The sequence below is a fragment of the Heterocephalus glaber genome, unplaced genomic scaffold, assembly GCF_053883595.1.
Source record: "Heterocephalus glaber isolate CG9 unplaced genomic scaffold, H.glaber_assembly_v1.0 deba00001615, whole genome shotgun sequence".
Classification (NCBI taxonomy): domain Eukaryota; kingdom Metazoa; phylum Chordata; class Mammalia; order Rodentia; family Bathyergidae; genus Heterocephalus; species Heterocephalus glaber.
Genome location: NW_028258386.1, coordinates 981386 through 998083, shown reverse-complemented (window position 1 = coordinate 998083; position 16698 = coordinate 981386). Strand labels below are relative to the sequence as shown.

Genomic DNA, 16698 nt, shown 5'->3' with positions numbered 1-16698 from the left:
AAGTGAGGCCCAGGACTGCTGCTGCTGTCACCATTCCCAGGACACTATGTGCTCGTGAGCTCCAGGGCCACTTCCCTGAGGCCAGTGGTGACAGTGCCACACCCTGGCTACCAGTAACCGGGCACAGCAGGGTGTGGGCAGAGGGCGAGGAGGCGGGCATTGGCTGCCCTTCTCTGCTGTGCTGGACCCTGAGCTGCTAAGCACCAACTACTTGGTGAAGCTGCCCAGCCCCACTTGCTCATCTGAGTGAGGCCCTCGGGACACCCTGCTGTGACCTACCAATGTCCCCAGGCTTGTGAGAGGGCCCAGCAGAGGGGAAGCCAGGGGCCAGGCAGCTCAGCCTTGCACAGTCAGCCATCTGGAGAAGGTTTGTTCCCCGCAGAGCGAGCTGCTCAGACTCAGGCAGCACTACCCCACAAGGTGCACACCTGGCACTCGGGGTCCCACCGAGCCTCTGAAGTCGCTCCTGGTTGGAGGCTTCTGGGGGAGCCTCCGAAGGGGTGGCGGTGCGCAGTAGGATGGCTCTGATGTCACTTAGAAGGTCAATAAGCTAGGCAAGCAGTGGCCCCTCTGCACAGCAGGCCCCTTCTGCCCCCCCACGCTCTCTCAAACTGGCTGAAATGTCTCCCTCAATGCCCAGAGTGTCTGGAGGGGCATCTCAGGTGGCCGCTGTTGGCCAGCACGTGGCTGACACTGCTTTCCACACTTGCTGCGGCGAGGTAGGGGGACTGCCTCGCTCTGGCCCCATGCCTGTGCAGAGCAATCAGAGGACCACATGCTCCACCCCTAACTCCTTGCTCCACCCAGGCACAGGCTGCAATGGCCTCATGTCAGGCTCCACCCAGTGCCTGGCCTGCCCTTTGACCCTGGTCATCTTCCACACCCAGGGGCAGATGGGACCTCCCCAGGAGACTGGCCTGTCTCCTGCCCAGCCCCAGGGAGAATGGCTTCCCTCCACCCTCTCATACCTGCTGTGGCCCTGTGCTGCTGCCAGGTAATCACGGGCTTCGTGCCATCTCCCCTGCCAGGCCGGGGACTCCCCGAGGGGAGCAGCCCATCTCGTTCAGCTCGGCAGCACTGGTGTCCAGCACAGGGCTGAACACAAAGCAAGTGGCAGGGCCTGTTGGCGGGTGAGAGAATGACTGAAAACAAAGGCATCTGCTTTATTTGTTTTCAGACAGCAGCACGTTATTTCCTAAGTACATGGCAGCCGAGCTCAGAGGACATGAGGTGCCCCTGGGAAGGAGCATGGCACAGTGGCGTCACCCAGGGTCTGTGCCTGTGGTCCCATGGCCGGTCCCTGGGTCAGAGCTGCAAGCTGGTGCCCAGGGCCAGGTGTGGTGGCTGCTCCTCAGCCCTGCAAAGGAAAGATCAGAGTTTAGTTACAGCCCTTGCTGCCCCCTGAGCCTCTGCTCCCAGTGGCCCCCGAGCCCTGCTCCCATCTCCATTCCCAGCAGCATGCAGCCCCTCGAGGGACACATTCCCACAGCAATCCCAGCTGCCAGGACACTGTGGGCTCCCAAGCTGGCCTAGAGCCAGCCTCCACCTAGGGCACAGCACAGTCTCACTCCACTTCTGCTTTGCTCACTGAGGCTGCCCTACGCCCCCACCCTAACAGCTCAGCACACTCCATGCACAGTTACTCGGCCCTGGGCCTGGGGTGCTCTGGGTGTCTGAGCTGTCTCTGGAGCTCGGTGCGGGAAGCAGTTCTGTGACCACCCAGCTGTTCCACCACAAAGGCCTCTGTCCCTTGCCATCTGGCCGCTTCTAGAAGCAAATTCCTCTTGGGGTCCTTCCTCTTGGTCAGGAGCCTCATGTGGTGGGGACTGGCAGAGGGTGGTGAGGATTTCTCCAGCCTCGCTGTGACTCAGGCATAGGGTGCCACTCGAGATCCAGGTGCCAAGGCTGAAGCCGAGCACCCTATCCTGGCATGACATTCGTGGGCTCCAAACAGCACAGGCACCTGGTTGGCTTCCGCAATGGCCAGCTGGTCATCTCCAGTGTGCTCTCTGATAGCAGTGGGGTGAGGGTCAGGAAGCGTCCCAGAGTCTGTCGGGCCTCTGGACCCCAGGAATGCTGGAGCTAACTGCATTCTGCCTGCCTCATCATCAATGGTGCAGTGAAGACACATGGGTGAGACGTGCTTGTTAAGGACACACTGTGGGGGCAGCAGGGCTGAGAACCGCCACAGACCTAGGGGAACAGGAGGAGGGACAGAGGCCCGGGCTGGGAGCAGGGGGAGTGAGGGGACCACCTATGGTGGGGCCGAATCCTTGGTTGCCTGCTGGGTGCCCAGCTCCTCTGTCCAAGGTCAGTGGGGGTGGCACACCCCCTTCTGTGCTTGCCCTGAAATCAGGCAAGCAGTTCTCCCTCCTCTGCTTCTACCCTGGGCTTCACACTGTGAGGGCTGACTGAGGCTCCATGCCCACCCATCCCGCAGGGCAGCCACTGGGCTGGGGGCGCTGGTGTGGGCTATGCCCAGCGGGCATGAACAGAGTGGAGTCCCAGCCTGGGCACACTCACAAGGCCCAGGCCCAAGGGACTATACAGTAAGTGGGAGAGCCCTCAGACACAGCCCGAGAGCACACAGCCTCTAACCTCAGCCTTTTTTATTTTTATTTTTTGTAGTGCTGGAGACAGACCCTAGGGTCTTAGGCACACTGTGAAAGCGCTCTACCATCAGGGGACCCTCTCAGCCCAAAAGGCCTCAGCCCTTTCCATTACAGGCACCTAAAGCAGCTTGTCTCCTACTCTGGCAAAATAAGCTTTTCTGCTAGGTGTGGTGACATTCACCTGTAATCCCAGGCAGTAGGAAGGCTGAGGCAGGATGATCACAAATTTGAGGCCAGCCCAGGTAATTTAATAAGACTTCATCTCAAAATAAAATGAAAAAGGGCTGGGGCTGGGGATGTAGTTCAGTGGCACCGCACCTGCCTGGCAAGTGCAAGGTCCTGAGTTCGATCCCCGGTACCACAAAAAAAAAAGAAAAAAAAAAAAAAGAAAGAAAAAGGGCAGGGACATAGCTCAGTGGTAGAACATTTGCCTAGCATGTGTGAAGCCTCGGATTTAATCCTCAGTACTACTTCCTACCCCTCAAAGCAACAGCTTTCCTGGAGGGAGACAGCCTTATCCTACACTTTTTGAAAGACTTTACATCCTAGAGTAGCCTATGACATCAGAAGACCCAGTGGGGCTTGGGTAGGAGGACAGAACCATCCAGAAGAGAGGATAGCAGCCACAGACAGCAGAAGAGGGACAAGAGCTGCTGCAGGACCAGAGGGCAAGGGAAGGCTTGGGTACCTCTTGGTATGAGAACGGCCTGGGCCGGCTCCCCTTTGGTCCAGCAGCTGCTCCGCTCCTCTTCCTTCCACGAGGCTGTCCCTGCCCTCACTTGACCAACCTCCCCTCCTCACTCACCGACCCCAAAGGCAGGGAGTCTGGGCACACGGATGCCCCTGGCTGGTGCTGGCCCCTGGAAGACAAGGGCTCTCCTTGGGCAGAGTCTGAGGCACTCATGGGAGCCAGCAGGCAGAAGCTCTGAAGTGGCAGGTGACTGAGGAAGCTCTCCTGGCACATGCAGGGCCCTGTGCCCAAGGCAGGCAGCTGTACCTTGTGGGTGGCACTCACGCAGTGCTGGTAGGCCTTGACCAGGTCCGAGCACAGCAGCACCTCTTGCACATGGTCACGGTAGCAGCGAAGGATCTGGGCCTGCAGCCCTGAGCATACGGGCTCCACCCTTCGGGGCCTGTGGGTGACAAGGGCAGGCAGGCTGGTTCACGTGGCATCATGCGCCAGGACACTCCCCAGTGGGCAGGTAGGAAAGAGGCTCACGTTAACTTGACACCCTTGTGCCAGAGGCCAGCAAAGCCCCAGAAGTCCCCCAGTGCCCATGTAACCCATCCGAGGTGGTAGAGGACACAGTGGGGTCCAGCCCTGGGGGGTCTGAGGCTCACATGGTGCAGGTGTCAAGCACTGGGCTGTGGGTCTAGGGCTCCACATGGTGCTGCAGCCTGAGGCCTCCAGAGGCCAGAAGGGGCCTGAAGGGCAGTGACCCTGTGCAGACCTGGCGTCTGAGATGGCCCTGTGGCTGCACCCAGGTCAGCTACCTTCAGGAGCTATAACCACAGGATATATACACATTGCATTCATATTCTTTTTGTTTGTTTGTTTTTTGTTTTTTGAGTCAGGGTCTCACTCTGTAATTCAGCCTGGCCTCGAATTCATGGTAATTCTCCTGCCTCAGCCTCTCAAGTGGTGGGATGACAGGCATGTGCTATTGTGCCCAGAAATCATTTTCTCACACAAGACCGTTTTCCTCATTTCAAAATGAAAGATGCCGAAACAAGGAAAACTGGGAACCTACAGAAATGTGCAAAAAGAAATAAAACATTTTCGGGTAAACCAGTTCACGCCGGAGCCCTAGGAAGGAAGTGTCGTAGTAGGACTCGGCCGCTCTGCGGGACTGAGGAAAAGCTCGCACCAGGCTGCACTGCCATGGGCAAGGGAGACCCCAACAAGCCGTGGGGCAAGATGTCTTCATATGCCTTCTTCGTGCAGATCTGCTGGGAGGAGCACAAGAACAAGCACCTCGACTCCTCGGTCAACTTCACCGAGTTCTCCAAGAAGTGCTCGGAGAGATGGAAGACCATGTCAGTGAAGGAAAAGTCGAAGTTTGAAGATATGGCCAAGAATGATAAGGCTCGCTATGACAGGGAGATGAAAAATTACGTTCCTCCCAAGGGTGGGGATAAGAAAGGAAAGAAGAAAGATCCCAATGCACCTAAAAGACCGTCTGCCTTCTTCCTGTTTTGCTCTGAATATCGCCCAAAGATCAAAAGTGAACACCCAGGGCTGTCCACTGGAGATGCTGCAAAAAAATTGGGGGAAATGTGGTCTGAGCAGTCAGCCAAAGATAAACAACCATATGAGCAAAAAGCAGCTAAGCTAAAGGAGAAATACGAAAAGGATATTGCTGCATACTGTGCCAAGGGCATAAGTGAAGCAGGAAAGAAGGGTCCCGGTAGGCCAAGAGGCTCAAAGAAGAAGAATGAACCAGAAGATGAGGAGGAGGAGGAGGAGGAAGAGGAGGAAGAGGAAGAAGAGGAAGAGGAGGAGGAGGATGATGATGAAGAATAAATGGCTGTCCTGTAATGGCATGTGGAGTAAATGTGTGCTCAGGCAATTGTTTTGCTAAGAATGTGAATTCAAGTGCAGCTCAACATTAGCTTCAGTATAAAAACTGTACAGATTTTTGTATAGCTGATAAAATTCTTTGTAGAAAAAATACTTTTTAAAAAAATTCAGGTTGTAGCTTTTTGAGGAGCTACTACATACAGTTAGATTTTAAAGCTTTTGATGTTGAATGTTCCTAAATATTTAATGGTTTCTTTCATGTGTGTGGTAGCACAGCAAATTTGCAGGAACTAGTACCAATAGTAAGTTTTGGGTTTTTTTAGGATGTTGCATTTTGTGTTTTTAAAAAAAAAATTTGTAATAAAATTATGTATATTAAAAAAAATAAAAAATAAAAAATAAAACATTTTCTGACTCATACTTCTCAGAGATAACCATGGAAATACTTTGAGATACTTGACTAGCTTTCTTTCTTCCTTTATCAAAGTAGTCTTAGGAACTATGACGAATGAATATGCATACTTTTTAAAAATTATGAAACAAAAATAAATGACAAGGACAACAAAACGTGGTATTATCTCAGATTGGTTCCCCTCCTTCCAGATTCTTCTTCCAGTCCTGCCTCCCTTCCCGCTTTTCTCCCTCACAGGTAACACACACTCCCACGGTGCTCCCACCCTCACCCATCGCTCCTCACCACAGCCCTGCAGCACACGCTGCCAGTTATCACCGCCTCCTTGCACACGAGGGCCCTGAGACACATGAAGTGAGGGCACGGTGCCAGGAAGCAGGAGGACACGTTTATTTCCATCATCTGGGTCACTCTACTCCCGATTTGCTTTCCGAGTGGACTCTGTGGCCAGGCGCACACAGGCTCGCCACAGTGCAGGTGGGCTTGCAGTACCCTGCTGCAGTTCAGAATTCAATACCCATCATGGTGGAGGGCACGGAAGGGAGGTGTAGAGAGGCAGAGAAACGTCCTTCAAGTTTCTTAGCAATAGAAGGATGGGTATTGACCACCTTCTACTGCAGACACGTGGAAGAAAGACGTGTTAGCTTGTTGTTTCCCACCCACACCTCTATGTTTAAAACACGTGGCTGTGAAGGACGTCAACACTGGGATGAAGCAGCACCATTATTATCTCATGATGATGTAACCAAACCAAATTCCTTGGTTAGGAACAGCATGCAATAGAATACTCAGTGGCTTAGGGAACAAGAACCCACATGCAGGGGCACTTTAGCTCAGCAGTGGGGTGTGGCCACAAAGGTCCAGTCCTGCCCTGCCGTTGGGACTTTCCATTCCACTTTCTCCAGCTCTAAGGCTGCACATCCACCTACACCCTGCTCCACACCCACAGAGCCTCTTTCGGAGGAGGACACATGGGGGTTTTGTCTCTGCATCACCTCTGTCCTCATATGCAGGACAGATAGCCCTTGGATGGAGCCCTAGCTTTTAGTCCCTGGAGGCTCCCTTCCCTGGTGTCCATCTGCCACTGCCACTACCACTGCCACTGTAGAGGTGTCTGCAGCAAGTCACATCTGGGTTCACAGGGTCACCCCGCATCCCTCTCCAAGTGCTGGTAGAATGGTTTGGTTTCTGTATTTAAGAGTCTTCTGGCATGGCTGTGTCCAGGCCAGGTGGGGTGAAGCTCTGGGGTCAGCAAAGGTACAGCTGTCCTGAGCTGTCAACTGGTGTGAGGCTTCCTGACCTGAGCGTCAAACGTGCCCCAGGTAGACCAGGTGGACATACAGTGCAGGGCTATGATGAGCAAGGAACAGCAGATCCCTGTCCCTGTGCCCTCCTTCTGTGGCTTCAGATGAGGGCCCTGTGCCTTTTGAGGGCAAACCTCCCAGAACACCCAGTGAGCTCCCAGGTCAGGAGAAACTGGGCCACAGTGAAATCTAGCCTCTGCACACCAGTATCACCTCTGGGCCCGCAGAGGCCTCTCCCCTCTGGGATTTATCAGAAACAGTGTGAAGAGACAACAGTACGCAAATGTCAACTGGAAGAAATTTCACCCACTCGTCCATAAAGAGTCTCTGAATGGGATAAGACAGGGTGAGCATCACTCCTGAAATGAGTGCTTTCTCTGAAGCAAGGCAGGGCTGGGCTGGGGTCAAGCCATTCATGAAAGGAGGCACTGGCTACCCGGCCCAGCCCACCCATCAACCAGCCCCTGCACCCTTTACCAGGCATACAAACCAGCTCCAATTTGTAGCAACACTCGGCCTGTCAACAGCTGCTTTTCCAGTGCATAAATAAAGGTATTCATGGGGTGTGGTAGACTTTCCAGGGTCAGAATTCTGCCCAGACCCTCCCTACCCGAGGGCCATTCATTGCAATAAAGATGTGCTTTGCATTCAAGATTGAATGTCTGTGTGGCTGTGAAGGGAATCACATCACACCAGTCGGTGTGTGGAGTCCCTGGTCTCTTAGGCCTCAGGGCAAGGTAGGAAAGTCCTGGCCCTATTTCTCACATCTTGCAGTGGGAACAGTGACCTCGCCTGCCCGGACTGGTGTGTGTATGAGAGCGTGTGTTGCAAAGTGCTGCTGTCATTAGTGGTAGCTGCTGGCGTGGGAGACTGAGGCAGAGCCGGGCTTGAGGTGGAGTGGAGTGTACTTGCAGAAAGTGTACTGGCAGTACTTGGTGGAGAAGCACTGAGACACAGAAGCCTTTGGGGAGGTGTGCAGCAGATGTTGGGCTTGCAGGGTGGGACCTGACCTCAAAGTGTGCCTCTTCCTTCAAACTCAGTGCTGAGACCACTCAAGATCCAGTTCAGACAGGGCCCAGGACCCAAGACTTGGGCCACACCATTTAGACTGGGTTGGTAAGAGCCAGCTCACAGACTTGGCAAAACGGTCAATGCTGGAACTGTGACCCTCTGGGGAAGACAGAAAACTGGGTCCCCAGCAGTGGTGATCCACTGCCCGGAAGGAAATTCATCCTCATCTACTGTGGCATTCACAGTGTCTAGCCTTATAGCACAAGCCTGTCCTCTCTACTCTAGCGGACAGTAGAATGGACAGGCATGGGGCACAGCCAGAACCGCTGCCAGGAGAAAGCATCCTGCTGAGGCCTGGGACAACTCTCTACACACCACCAAGACTGTGGGGGGTCTCCTCACAATTTAAGCCCTTCCTGCACCCTCAGAATGTGAGCACAGGGTTAAGACAGATGTAATCGGTAGATGCTGAGATCACAGTGGGGTAGCGTGACCCACAGAAATCCAGTTAAGAACAGAGGTAGAGACCGAGCTATGCTCCAACGAGCCAAGGACCATGGGGACTGCCAGCAGCACAGAAGTGTGGAGGGCTCTGGAGCAGAAGCCCCACCGCAGCACCTGAGGTCTGGACTCAGGCCTTTGAAGGCACATGAGTTGTGGTACTTGGTGACAGCAGACTAGGAAATCTACCTGGTCAGGCATGTACAGTAGAAGAGGGGTCCTGGGGCAGTGTGGGCAGTGGCAGATGGACCCTGGGTCCACTTTCCAACAGAGAGTGACATCCTCTCCTGAATCATGGCCTGAGCATAGTTGCTGCATGTCTGTGAGCACCTACCGTGTGCGAGGCTCTCTGCCAATCTCTGCACAGAGTTCCAATCCTGGCCCCCGTGAGGCCTCATCTACACTGAGAGATGAACAGCCATGTCCTGGTTTACCTGGTGATCAAGGGGAGGGGCCCTTCCTTGCTTCCCAGGAAGCTTTCTGTGCTGAGACATCAGAGTGAGGACCAGGCTGTGGGAGGGGACGTGACAAAGGGTGCATTTGTATCGTGGTACGCAGCAGGGGTGGAATATTCCAGCCCAGTTGGAAGCGTGTCTGGGCAGGCCTGTGGCACTGGTCATTCTGAGAACCCATCTTGCCAGGCCTGCCACATGCTAGGTCCTAGGAATATCCACACCAACTCCGTGAGCTGGCATTACTGTCTTGTTCTGCCAGTAGGGACTGAGAGAGGTCAGGTGGCTTGCCCAAGGCCACAGGGCAGTAACAGAGAGACAGAAGAAGGGCCTGGTATGTCAGGCTTTAGGCTGTGTCATTTTAGCTCCACTCTATCTTCAGAAAAGTCCACATGATCCCATAAGAAGAGACAACTAAAGGTACAAAGAAGACAGAGAATCAGGCCCAAATCACATGGTACACAGGGCTCGATGGCAATGGAGGCCAAAGCTTACTGGTTTGTCCTTGTGTGGCGGGGAGGTTCTGGGCAAGGGTCCCAGGCAGAGAGGGAAGGAGGAGGACAGGAACACATTGGTGGACCAGCTGCAACAGGCCATGCAAGGGCACAATAGAGAGCAGAGTCAAGAGAACTGCTGGCCAGGGCTGGGTGGTGTCTTCCCCATCACAGCTGCCTCAGCTGCTGGTGCAGGGAGAGGCCTGGGGAGCAAACCCAGGGATCTCTCTCAGCCTCCAGCTGACTCTCCGGCGGCACGCACCCCATGCCTGCTCACACGTGCAGCCCCAAACCCTCTGTGTGTGCTCTTCATTTTATTTAATAAATGGAATCTCATCAACTTATCCTTCTTCTATTATCGCTGCTGACATCAATCTGATAATATTGGCCTGGTGTGGAATTGGGCTATTATATGTCCTCCTGATATTTAATTTCAGAGCAACATTGGCAGGGGGGGGCGCATCTACGGAGCAGGCTTTTTATTACAGGCAGCAGTGAGGAGATTCCTAGTGCATTAGACATTCATCTTCGTCAGGTCCAATCTAGCTGCTCCAAAAAGGGTTTTGCTCTAACCCGAGGCCAGGGCTGAGGGCTGATGAGACCAGCTGGTAACTAAGGACTTGGTTAACTGGCTGCTATTGATGAAGTGCCATTCAGCCTGGGTAAGTGGAACCTGGAGATCCCGCCATCGATCAACATGCCACTCTCGATCGCTATCGGCCGCCCCTCCCTCAGGCAGGAGAGAGGCTACCAGAGAGCTGCAGCCAGGCACCTGGGGAGTGCGCTGCTCCGGGGGATGGGAACACAAAGGGACAGTCACCGCTTCATGGAGGCAGATAGGCTGCCTGTGACAATAGTCCCTGGGACATCCTCCCTCTCACTCTCTCATGAGCACCCATGCGCGCGTGCGCGCACACATACACACACACACACACACACACACACACACATGCAGGGAAAGGGCCATTCCTGTCTTTGTCCCTTTGTTAGAAGAAAATGAAAGGACAAGCAATTCCCCTAACAGTCCTGCCATGCGCTGGAGGTGTGGAAGGGCCTGGCCTTCAGCTTTCTGGGCTTTGGGGAGGAGGATGGAAGCAGCAGGATCACAGTGGCCTGTGGTGCTTGAGGAGGACTATGCTGACAGAGACCACCTTCTTGTCCCTGGTGGCTGTGCTCTGCCTGGAGCTGCCCCTGGGTGCTGGAGGCTCAGTCCCACCCCTCCAACACCCCAGCAGGTCTCCAGCACTTTGACCCTTGCTGTCGGTCTCCCCCCAGGAAATCTCCGTCTCTTCTGGCTTCTTGTCTCCCTCCTCTAGTCTGCCTGGGCAGCCCAGCTCTAGGCCACATAAATAGAGGGGTCTTTCTGAAGCCAGGCCTCGCAGGCGCTCTCCAAGCACTGTGGCACCGCCTAGCCTGCCCTCCTGGCTCTGCTTCAGTCCTGTTGCCCCCATGGTGGGGCCTGAACCCAAGGCCAGGCCAGCTCTGCCCAGCCAACCTCACAAAGAGGCTTTGCTGCAGGCCAAGATCCCCCCACCAGAGCTGTTGTCCCTTGTGCACTGCTCTTGTCACCTTGGTTCCTGTCACTAAGCCTTCTTTGGTGAGAAACTCCACGGTACAGACTGGAACTGTGCTGTAGCCACAGAAGGTGAATGCCAGTCCTTCCTTCACTCAGCAGCAATTTCCCGAGTGCTCACAGCAAGCAGAACCGCTATAAGACAGAGCCTCAGCCCTGCCCCCGGGACCCCTCCCTGAGGAAGAGTACTGTGATGGGCCATCTGCAGTGGCCCAGGACCAAGAGGCTCAAAGGGGGGTCCAGCAGCTCGGTGTAGCACCTGGGCCCCTCTGGGCTCCAGCTTGGGGAGGTCAGTGGCCTCCTGTCTGAAGATCCTGGGTGCCCACCTCCTGGGGAAACCCAAGCACATTAGATCCTTGTGCCCCTGGTTGTCCCTGGATCTACTGCTGTCCTTCAGGCCAGGACAGAACACAGCAGCAGGCAGTCCTTGCCCAAGGGCTTGCGTGCAGGACGGGGCTCCAGGGTTACTGCCTGGAAGGAGCAGGAGTGACTCCTGGGGGTCACACGGTACCTGGGTGGGTGCCATTTCCGTGTGTCTGGCCAGCCCCAGAAATCTGGGCCCCAGGAATACCGTCATGGACTCAAGGCATGAAGTTGGCTTGCTATCCTGGCAAGTCCTCCTGGCAGCACCGGCAACACAGTGAGGGGCTGAACCAGTGTCCTACCTCGCAGGTCAGAGGTGGGAGCTCCCTGAGTTCATGGGGGCCCAGGTGAGGACTGCCTGAGGTGGTGGCAAGGTGCCCCTGGGACTGCAAGGGATTGGGTGGTCCACCCGAGTCACAGTTGAGTCACCTCAGCCTAAGGAAAGGGACATGACTGGAGTCACCTACAAAATAACAGACAGCAGTCACAAGGCTGTCCTGACTCCCAGAGCCAGGCCCCTGGCCAGTAGTGCTCCCAGGCGTTTGCCAACTAGAGGTGTGCATGAAATTTCGCCAGTGGGGAGGACAGCCCTGCTGTACAGGGGTAGATGGGTGGGAAGCCCTGGGATGCTGGGCCCCAGCATGCTGAGACACTCACAGCAGCCCCCAGGGTTCCTAGGAGGACCTGTCTGCCTTGGGGTATGAAGCTGGCTGGTGCAAATTCAGCCATTTGTCTGCCTGTTCTCAAGAACGTCAGCTTCTATGCTGGAGACAAGTTTAGTGGTCAGCTCCCCTGAGCGCCTGACTTGCATCTCCCCTAATGGCTCAGTGAGCCCCTGAACCCTACATTAAGCACTTTGTGCCCAGAAGCTACAGAGGGGCTCATCTCCCAACTCACACCAAATGGTGTGACCCTTCCTCCCTGGGCCTACGCTGGCCATCTCTTTTGTTCCTGTCTCCGGGGCCCAGCAGCCTGCTGCCAACTCTCAAGCATCTGTCCCCTTCTCTGCAGTTCCCTGGGGCTATCTTCAGCAGTCCTCCCCATCATCTAACACCATCCCTCTGCTCACCCATCCACTCACGCACACCTGGCCTGTGAAGGGTCACCTACCAGGGGCTCCATGGAGTAGAGGCCATGTGCACAGACAGGAGTGATGGGCTGCCATGGGCACACAGGAAGCAGGCACACTGTGTGCCAGCAGGGTGTGACCTGGGGCTGCCCAGGCTGGTGACCAACGCAGAGGGTAGGTCCTGGGGTCTGGAAGGTGCAGGCAGCACTGTGTTCACTTGGCTCTTAACTCTCTCAGGAGCCTCTTCTCATTTCTCTAGCCCCCTGCCCTGATTCAGATCCCCGTTCTCACCCCCCTCCACCTTGGATTCCTGATGCTCCCCCTACTCCCTCTGGCCCAAACACTCTGCTACCGGCATGACTGAGAAATAACTGGACTGTAACCCAGTCTCTGGTCTAGAATCCTTCAGCCCTTTGTGGTGCCTGTTAGGTTGAATCAAGCACAAAGCCCCTAAACCGTGCCTGCCCTCTCCACATGGCTCCTGCCAGCCCCAGCCACATGTTCCAGCTCTGAGGGAGCAGCTGCCATGTCCTGAATCCAGCTCTGTGCCTTGTGCAGCAGCTCTGAAGGCGGCCTAGAAACCCACTCTCATGGCTCAAGCCTGCTGCTCTTCTGCAGAGATTGTGGTGCTGGGGGCAGCAGGTGTACAAACGCACTGCAGGTTTACTGTGTCTTGTGCAGGGCCCACAGGTCACTCTTCTGTTGCTTCTCCCTCTGGAGTCATTTACTCCCAGCCCCTGGTAGCTAAGTCAGTTGGTGGGGAGAGAAGTGCTGTGGACTATCTTCTCAGCATGCCCCATGTGCCCTGGCCTGTACCCAGGCTCAGCACCCTCTGGCCCATCCTCCCCACCTCCCTTCACGGGTGCACAATCCTACACAGACTTCCCAGGGGAATCTGACCAAGCGCACTTTTAACTGTGGTCCTGCCTCTTTCCCTCCCACCGGGGGAAAGTGTTCCTGGCCTGTGAATCTCCAAGGGACCGTTCAGGGGCTGTCTCCTCATGAGACAGCAGGCCTGGAAGCAGGCACCACAGTTTATTACCTTGGTTTCTACAGGTTCGCACAGAATCCTGAGCAGGAAGCAGATATTCCATAAATAAATTGAGGTAGGCAGGGCATCAATAATTAAGAGTCACTGGGGCTCTGCTTTGCTACAGCCCGTGGGGGCAGAGGCCAGGTCTGCTGCACTAGATGCCTTCGAAGTCTGGCTCAGGCCTACAACCTGGTGGGCCGACCCCAGCCATGCACTCAGCCCCTGGTCAGCTCCCAACCCAACCCAAGCCCTGCGGTTCTTGGGGCTCATCCTCACTCCCCAGCCCTGTGGGTGGGGCCTGCACAGCAGCCAAGTGCTCATCACAAGACAGGAGACAGGAAGCCAAGAGGCTTCTGAGACAGACAGAGACTCTTTACCAATCATTTAAAGCTGGCCTGGGTGCCAGTCCTGACCACACCAGCTCCCCCTTGTAGGTGCCCTCAGCATCTGGCTGGCCATTTCCCCAACTCTGACCTCCTGAGCCCCTCTGTGTTGTGAAACCCAAGCCACCTAAGCTTCCTGACATGCTCCTGGGCTCCTTACTGTCACTAGTATCCTCCACGCCCAGACGATGGGCCCTGCAACCACAGGAGTACCCTGCTGCCACCTCCTGCCCAGCCTAGCAGGCCACTCCCTCTCTCCTGGTACCCTCTGTGGGCTGCTAAGACTCTTCCAAAGCTCTGCTTACTGTGTCCCCATCAGATCTACCACCACGGGCCCTGCAAGACCCCAGGAGCAGTGGAAATCCTGTCACCTCTTTCCTCCACCCGTCCTTCTCACTGTTTTTTAATCAAGCCCAACTTCAATTCTTACTTTAATGGATTATGCCTTTGGTGTTGCATCATTGTCAAATGCAAGGTCACCTGTATTTTCCATGTTATCTTCCGGGAGTTTTATGGTTTTGTGCTTTACATTTAGGTCTTTGATCCATTCTGAGTTAATTTTTGTGAAACACCATTTTTAGGTTGTAGAAATGCTTTATCAGCTGCCGTCTCTCGCACGGACTCAACACGTGCACAGATGCAGGTACAGAGTGGAGCAGAGGCCGGCCCTCTGTGAGCCAGTCCCCTCCTGGTCTGCCCTGAGCACACTTAGAACCTGGAGCTGCAGGAGTCACATCAGCCCTGGGCCTCCTTCACCATGTCGGACATGCAGGGGTGCCACCCTAGTCCTGTCAGTGACACTAGAGGAGTCTAAGGGTATCCTCCCAGACCTCACCCTTCCCTGCACCCCAGATGTCACGCAGGGAAGAAGGGACAGTCAGCTATGAGATCTTGGTGAAAGCACCCAGCAAACCTTTCCCATCCTATTGCAACATCCGGCTTTGAACCAGAAGGGACTTCTCTCAGCACCAGTACTGATCACCATTAGCTCCTGGAGTCTGCAAGACCCCTGACATGAAGTGACACAAGGCATGTAGGCTGAGCCCTGGGTTCACTCCCCATAGCCATGCAGGGCAAAGTGAGGGCTCTGTCTGTTTCCCAACCCTCACCTACATAAAGCCACCAAAGGACGTTGGGTTCTTTTCACAAAACAACCATCTGTTTCACAAAACAGATGACAGTCTTTCCCCTCCTAGCAGAAGAAGGACATGGTGGAGTGAGAAGTGGCTTGTAGGAGGGCTGGGAGCACACAGGTGAGAAGTGGTCAGAATGGTTGGGAGATGGCTTACACAGGATCAAAGCTCAGCAACTGAACAAATGCACACATATACGTCGAAGACAGGAAGATCCAGGTCACTTGCTCCCTGAGTGAGATTTCTAAGCAGGGACAAGGGAAGGGTATAAAGAATTCCTGCGTGCTGAAATTGTAAGTAGCAATACAAACTTGTTAGGTTTTTTAATAGACTTCAATGAATAATTTAAAATTTGTAGATAGATATGGAAAGCATCTAGTTGCACATACATCTGAAGACGTGTTCTGTGCACATGTTCCTAGCTCTATGCACTGAGTGCACCCAGAAGGAATGATACCTCTGCAGCACCCAGATCTCGGTTTCTAATACTGTTCTCCAATAAGAGGAACGAGGTGAGGACAGAGAGAGAATGAGGTAATCCTGAAGGATCTGGGGCCAGAAAGTAAAGAAGCAACAATGAAGAGACATGTCCAAAGTATGGAAAGGTCAGCTTGAAGGGCATGCAAATCTAGGACATTTTAAACATCAAAATACACAGGAACACCAAGGAATACATGTGAACCCTTGAGTCCTCTCTAACGCAACCACATAAATGAATACATAACTAAATGGAGAAGGCAAAAGTCTTCATTTGATAGATGCTTGATTCCTAGATGTAGGTGAAATTAGGGAATAATTGCCATTTCACAACCATCATGAGGCCTTGACAGCAGAGGGAACAGGGAGATGCTGATGTGACCAGTCTGGTCAGCATGGCAGCAGCAGGATGGGTGGCCCTGGTAACCTCCTGATGGAATGCAGTGCAAAGAGCACGGCCCTAATTTCAGGGTCTTCTGCCATGAGGAAACATCAGGAAGACCTGATGTTTGGCTCAGGCAAGGGCTCAACCTATGGTAGGAATGCTTTGTGGTCTCCTTACAACTCGGAAGGTCACGGGAGAAAGGAAAGATTAGGAGACAGTTCCACTTGAAGAGGCTTATGGCACATGACAACTAAGTGCAGAATCAGTTCCTGGACCAGGTCCTGGGCCACAAAGGAGAAAGTGATGCTGTTGGGGCAGCAGGTGATATGAGGCCAATGGCCATGCTGAGTGAGTGTAGGCCTCCTAATTGGATGAGGTGCATGGCAGTCATGGAGGACATGCCTCGGGAGGCAGATGACAGACCAGAGGACTCGGGGGTGCTGACTCATAAGGTCAGGAAAGGCAGTGCTTTCCTCTAGAGAGAGCAGGTGATGGGGCAAACCCTGCACCATGGAAAAGATTGGGGGTCTCAGTGATCAAATCAGGGATTCTCTGTGTCGTCCTAACAACTTTTCTGTGGGCTGGAAATCATGTCAAAATAAGCAGCCAAACAATAAGCATGGCAATTTGATAGAACTGAACATACTTAAAAGAATGCACTTACCCCAAAAGAAAGTCCACCAGATTTATTTTTCTTTTCCTGGCTAGGAGTAGGGTTGGGAAGATCTGACAAAGTAATTCTAAAGTCATCTCAAAAAACAAGTTGGAAAAAGTTTATCAAGGTAGAAGAGCTTGTTCTGCCAGATAGTTAATATTTTAAATAACTGTAGCTTCATAATATGCTTTAAACATATTTAAAACATGCAGGGCTTGTCCTGGAAGAGAGTCTAGAAATAGGCTCAAGTGTCTGAGCAAGAATTTAGCACATGGGTTGGGTCTTGTGCCAGTGCTAATGGGACAAAGGACTTCCCCCTG

The 16698-nt window shown here is 53.9% G+C and overlaps 1 protein-coding gene and 1 pseudogene across 16 annotated transcripts in view; one reads left to right on the top strand and one right to left on the bottom strand.

Moving 5' to 3' along the window:
- Window positions 1-1139: 1139 nt before the first annotated feature.
- Window positions 1140-16698, bottom strand: part of Chchd6 (coiled-coil-helix-coiled-coil-helix domain containing 6) — a 251791-nt gene continuing 236232 nt past the window's right edge. For 6 of the 15 annotated variants that reach the window (XM_021250288.2, XM_021250289.2, XM_021250290.2 and 3 more), the window contains 3 exons: window positions 3610-3745; window positions 3418-3472; window positions 1140-1357 (listed from right to left, as the gene is read on the bottom strand). In XM_021250288.2, coding sequence (XP_021105947.2) covers window positions 1263-1357; window positions 3418-3472; window positions 3610-3745 — 286 coding nt within the window. In that variant the 3' untranslated portion in view covers window positions 1140-1262. The remainder of the gene's footprint in view (window positions 1358-3417; window positions 3473-3609; window positions 3746-16698) is intronic. The other 9 variants (XM_021250292.2, XM_021250295.2, XM_087196828.1 and 6 more) reach the window with 2 other exon arrangements.
- Window positions 4299-5537, top strand: LOC101699361 (high mobility group protein B2 pseudogene; annotated as a pseudogene). The gene has a single exon (XR_015445675.1). The product of XR_015445675.1 is annotated as a high mobility group protein B2 pseudogene (transcript).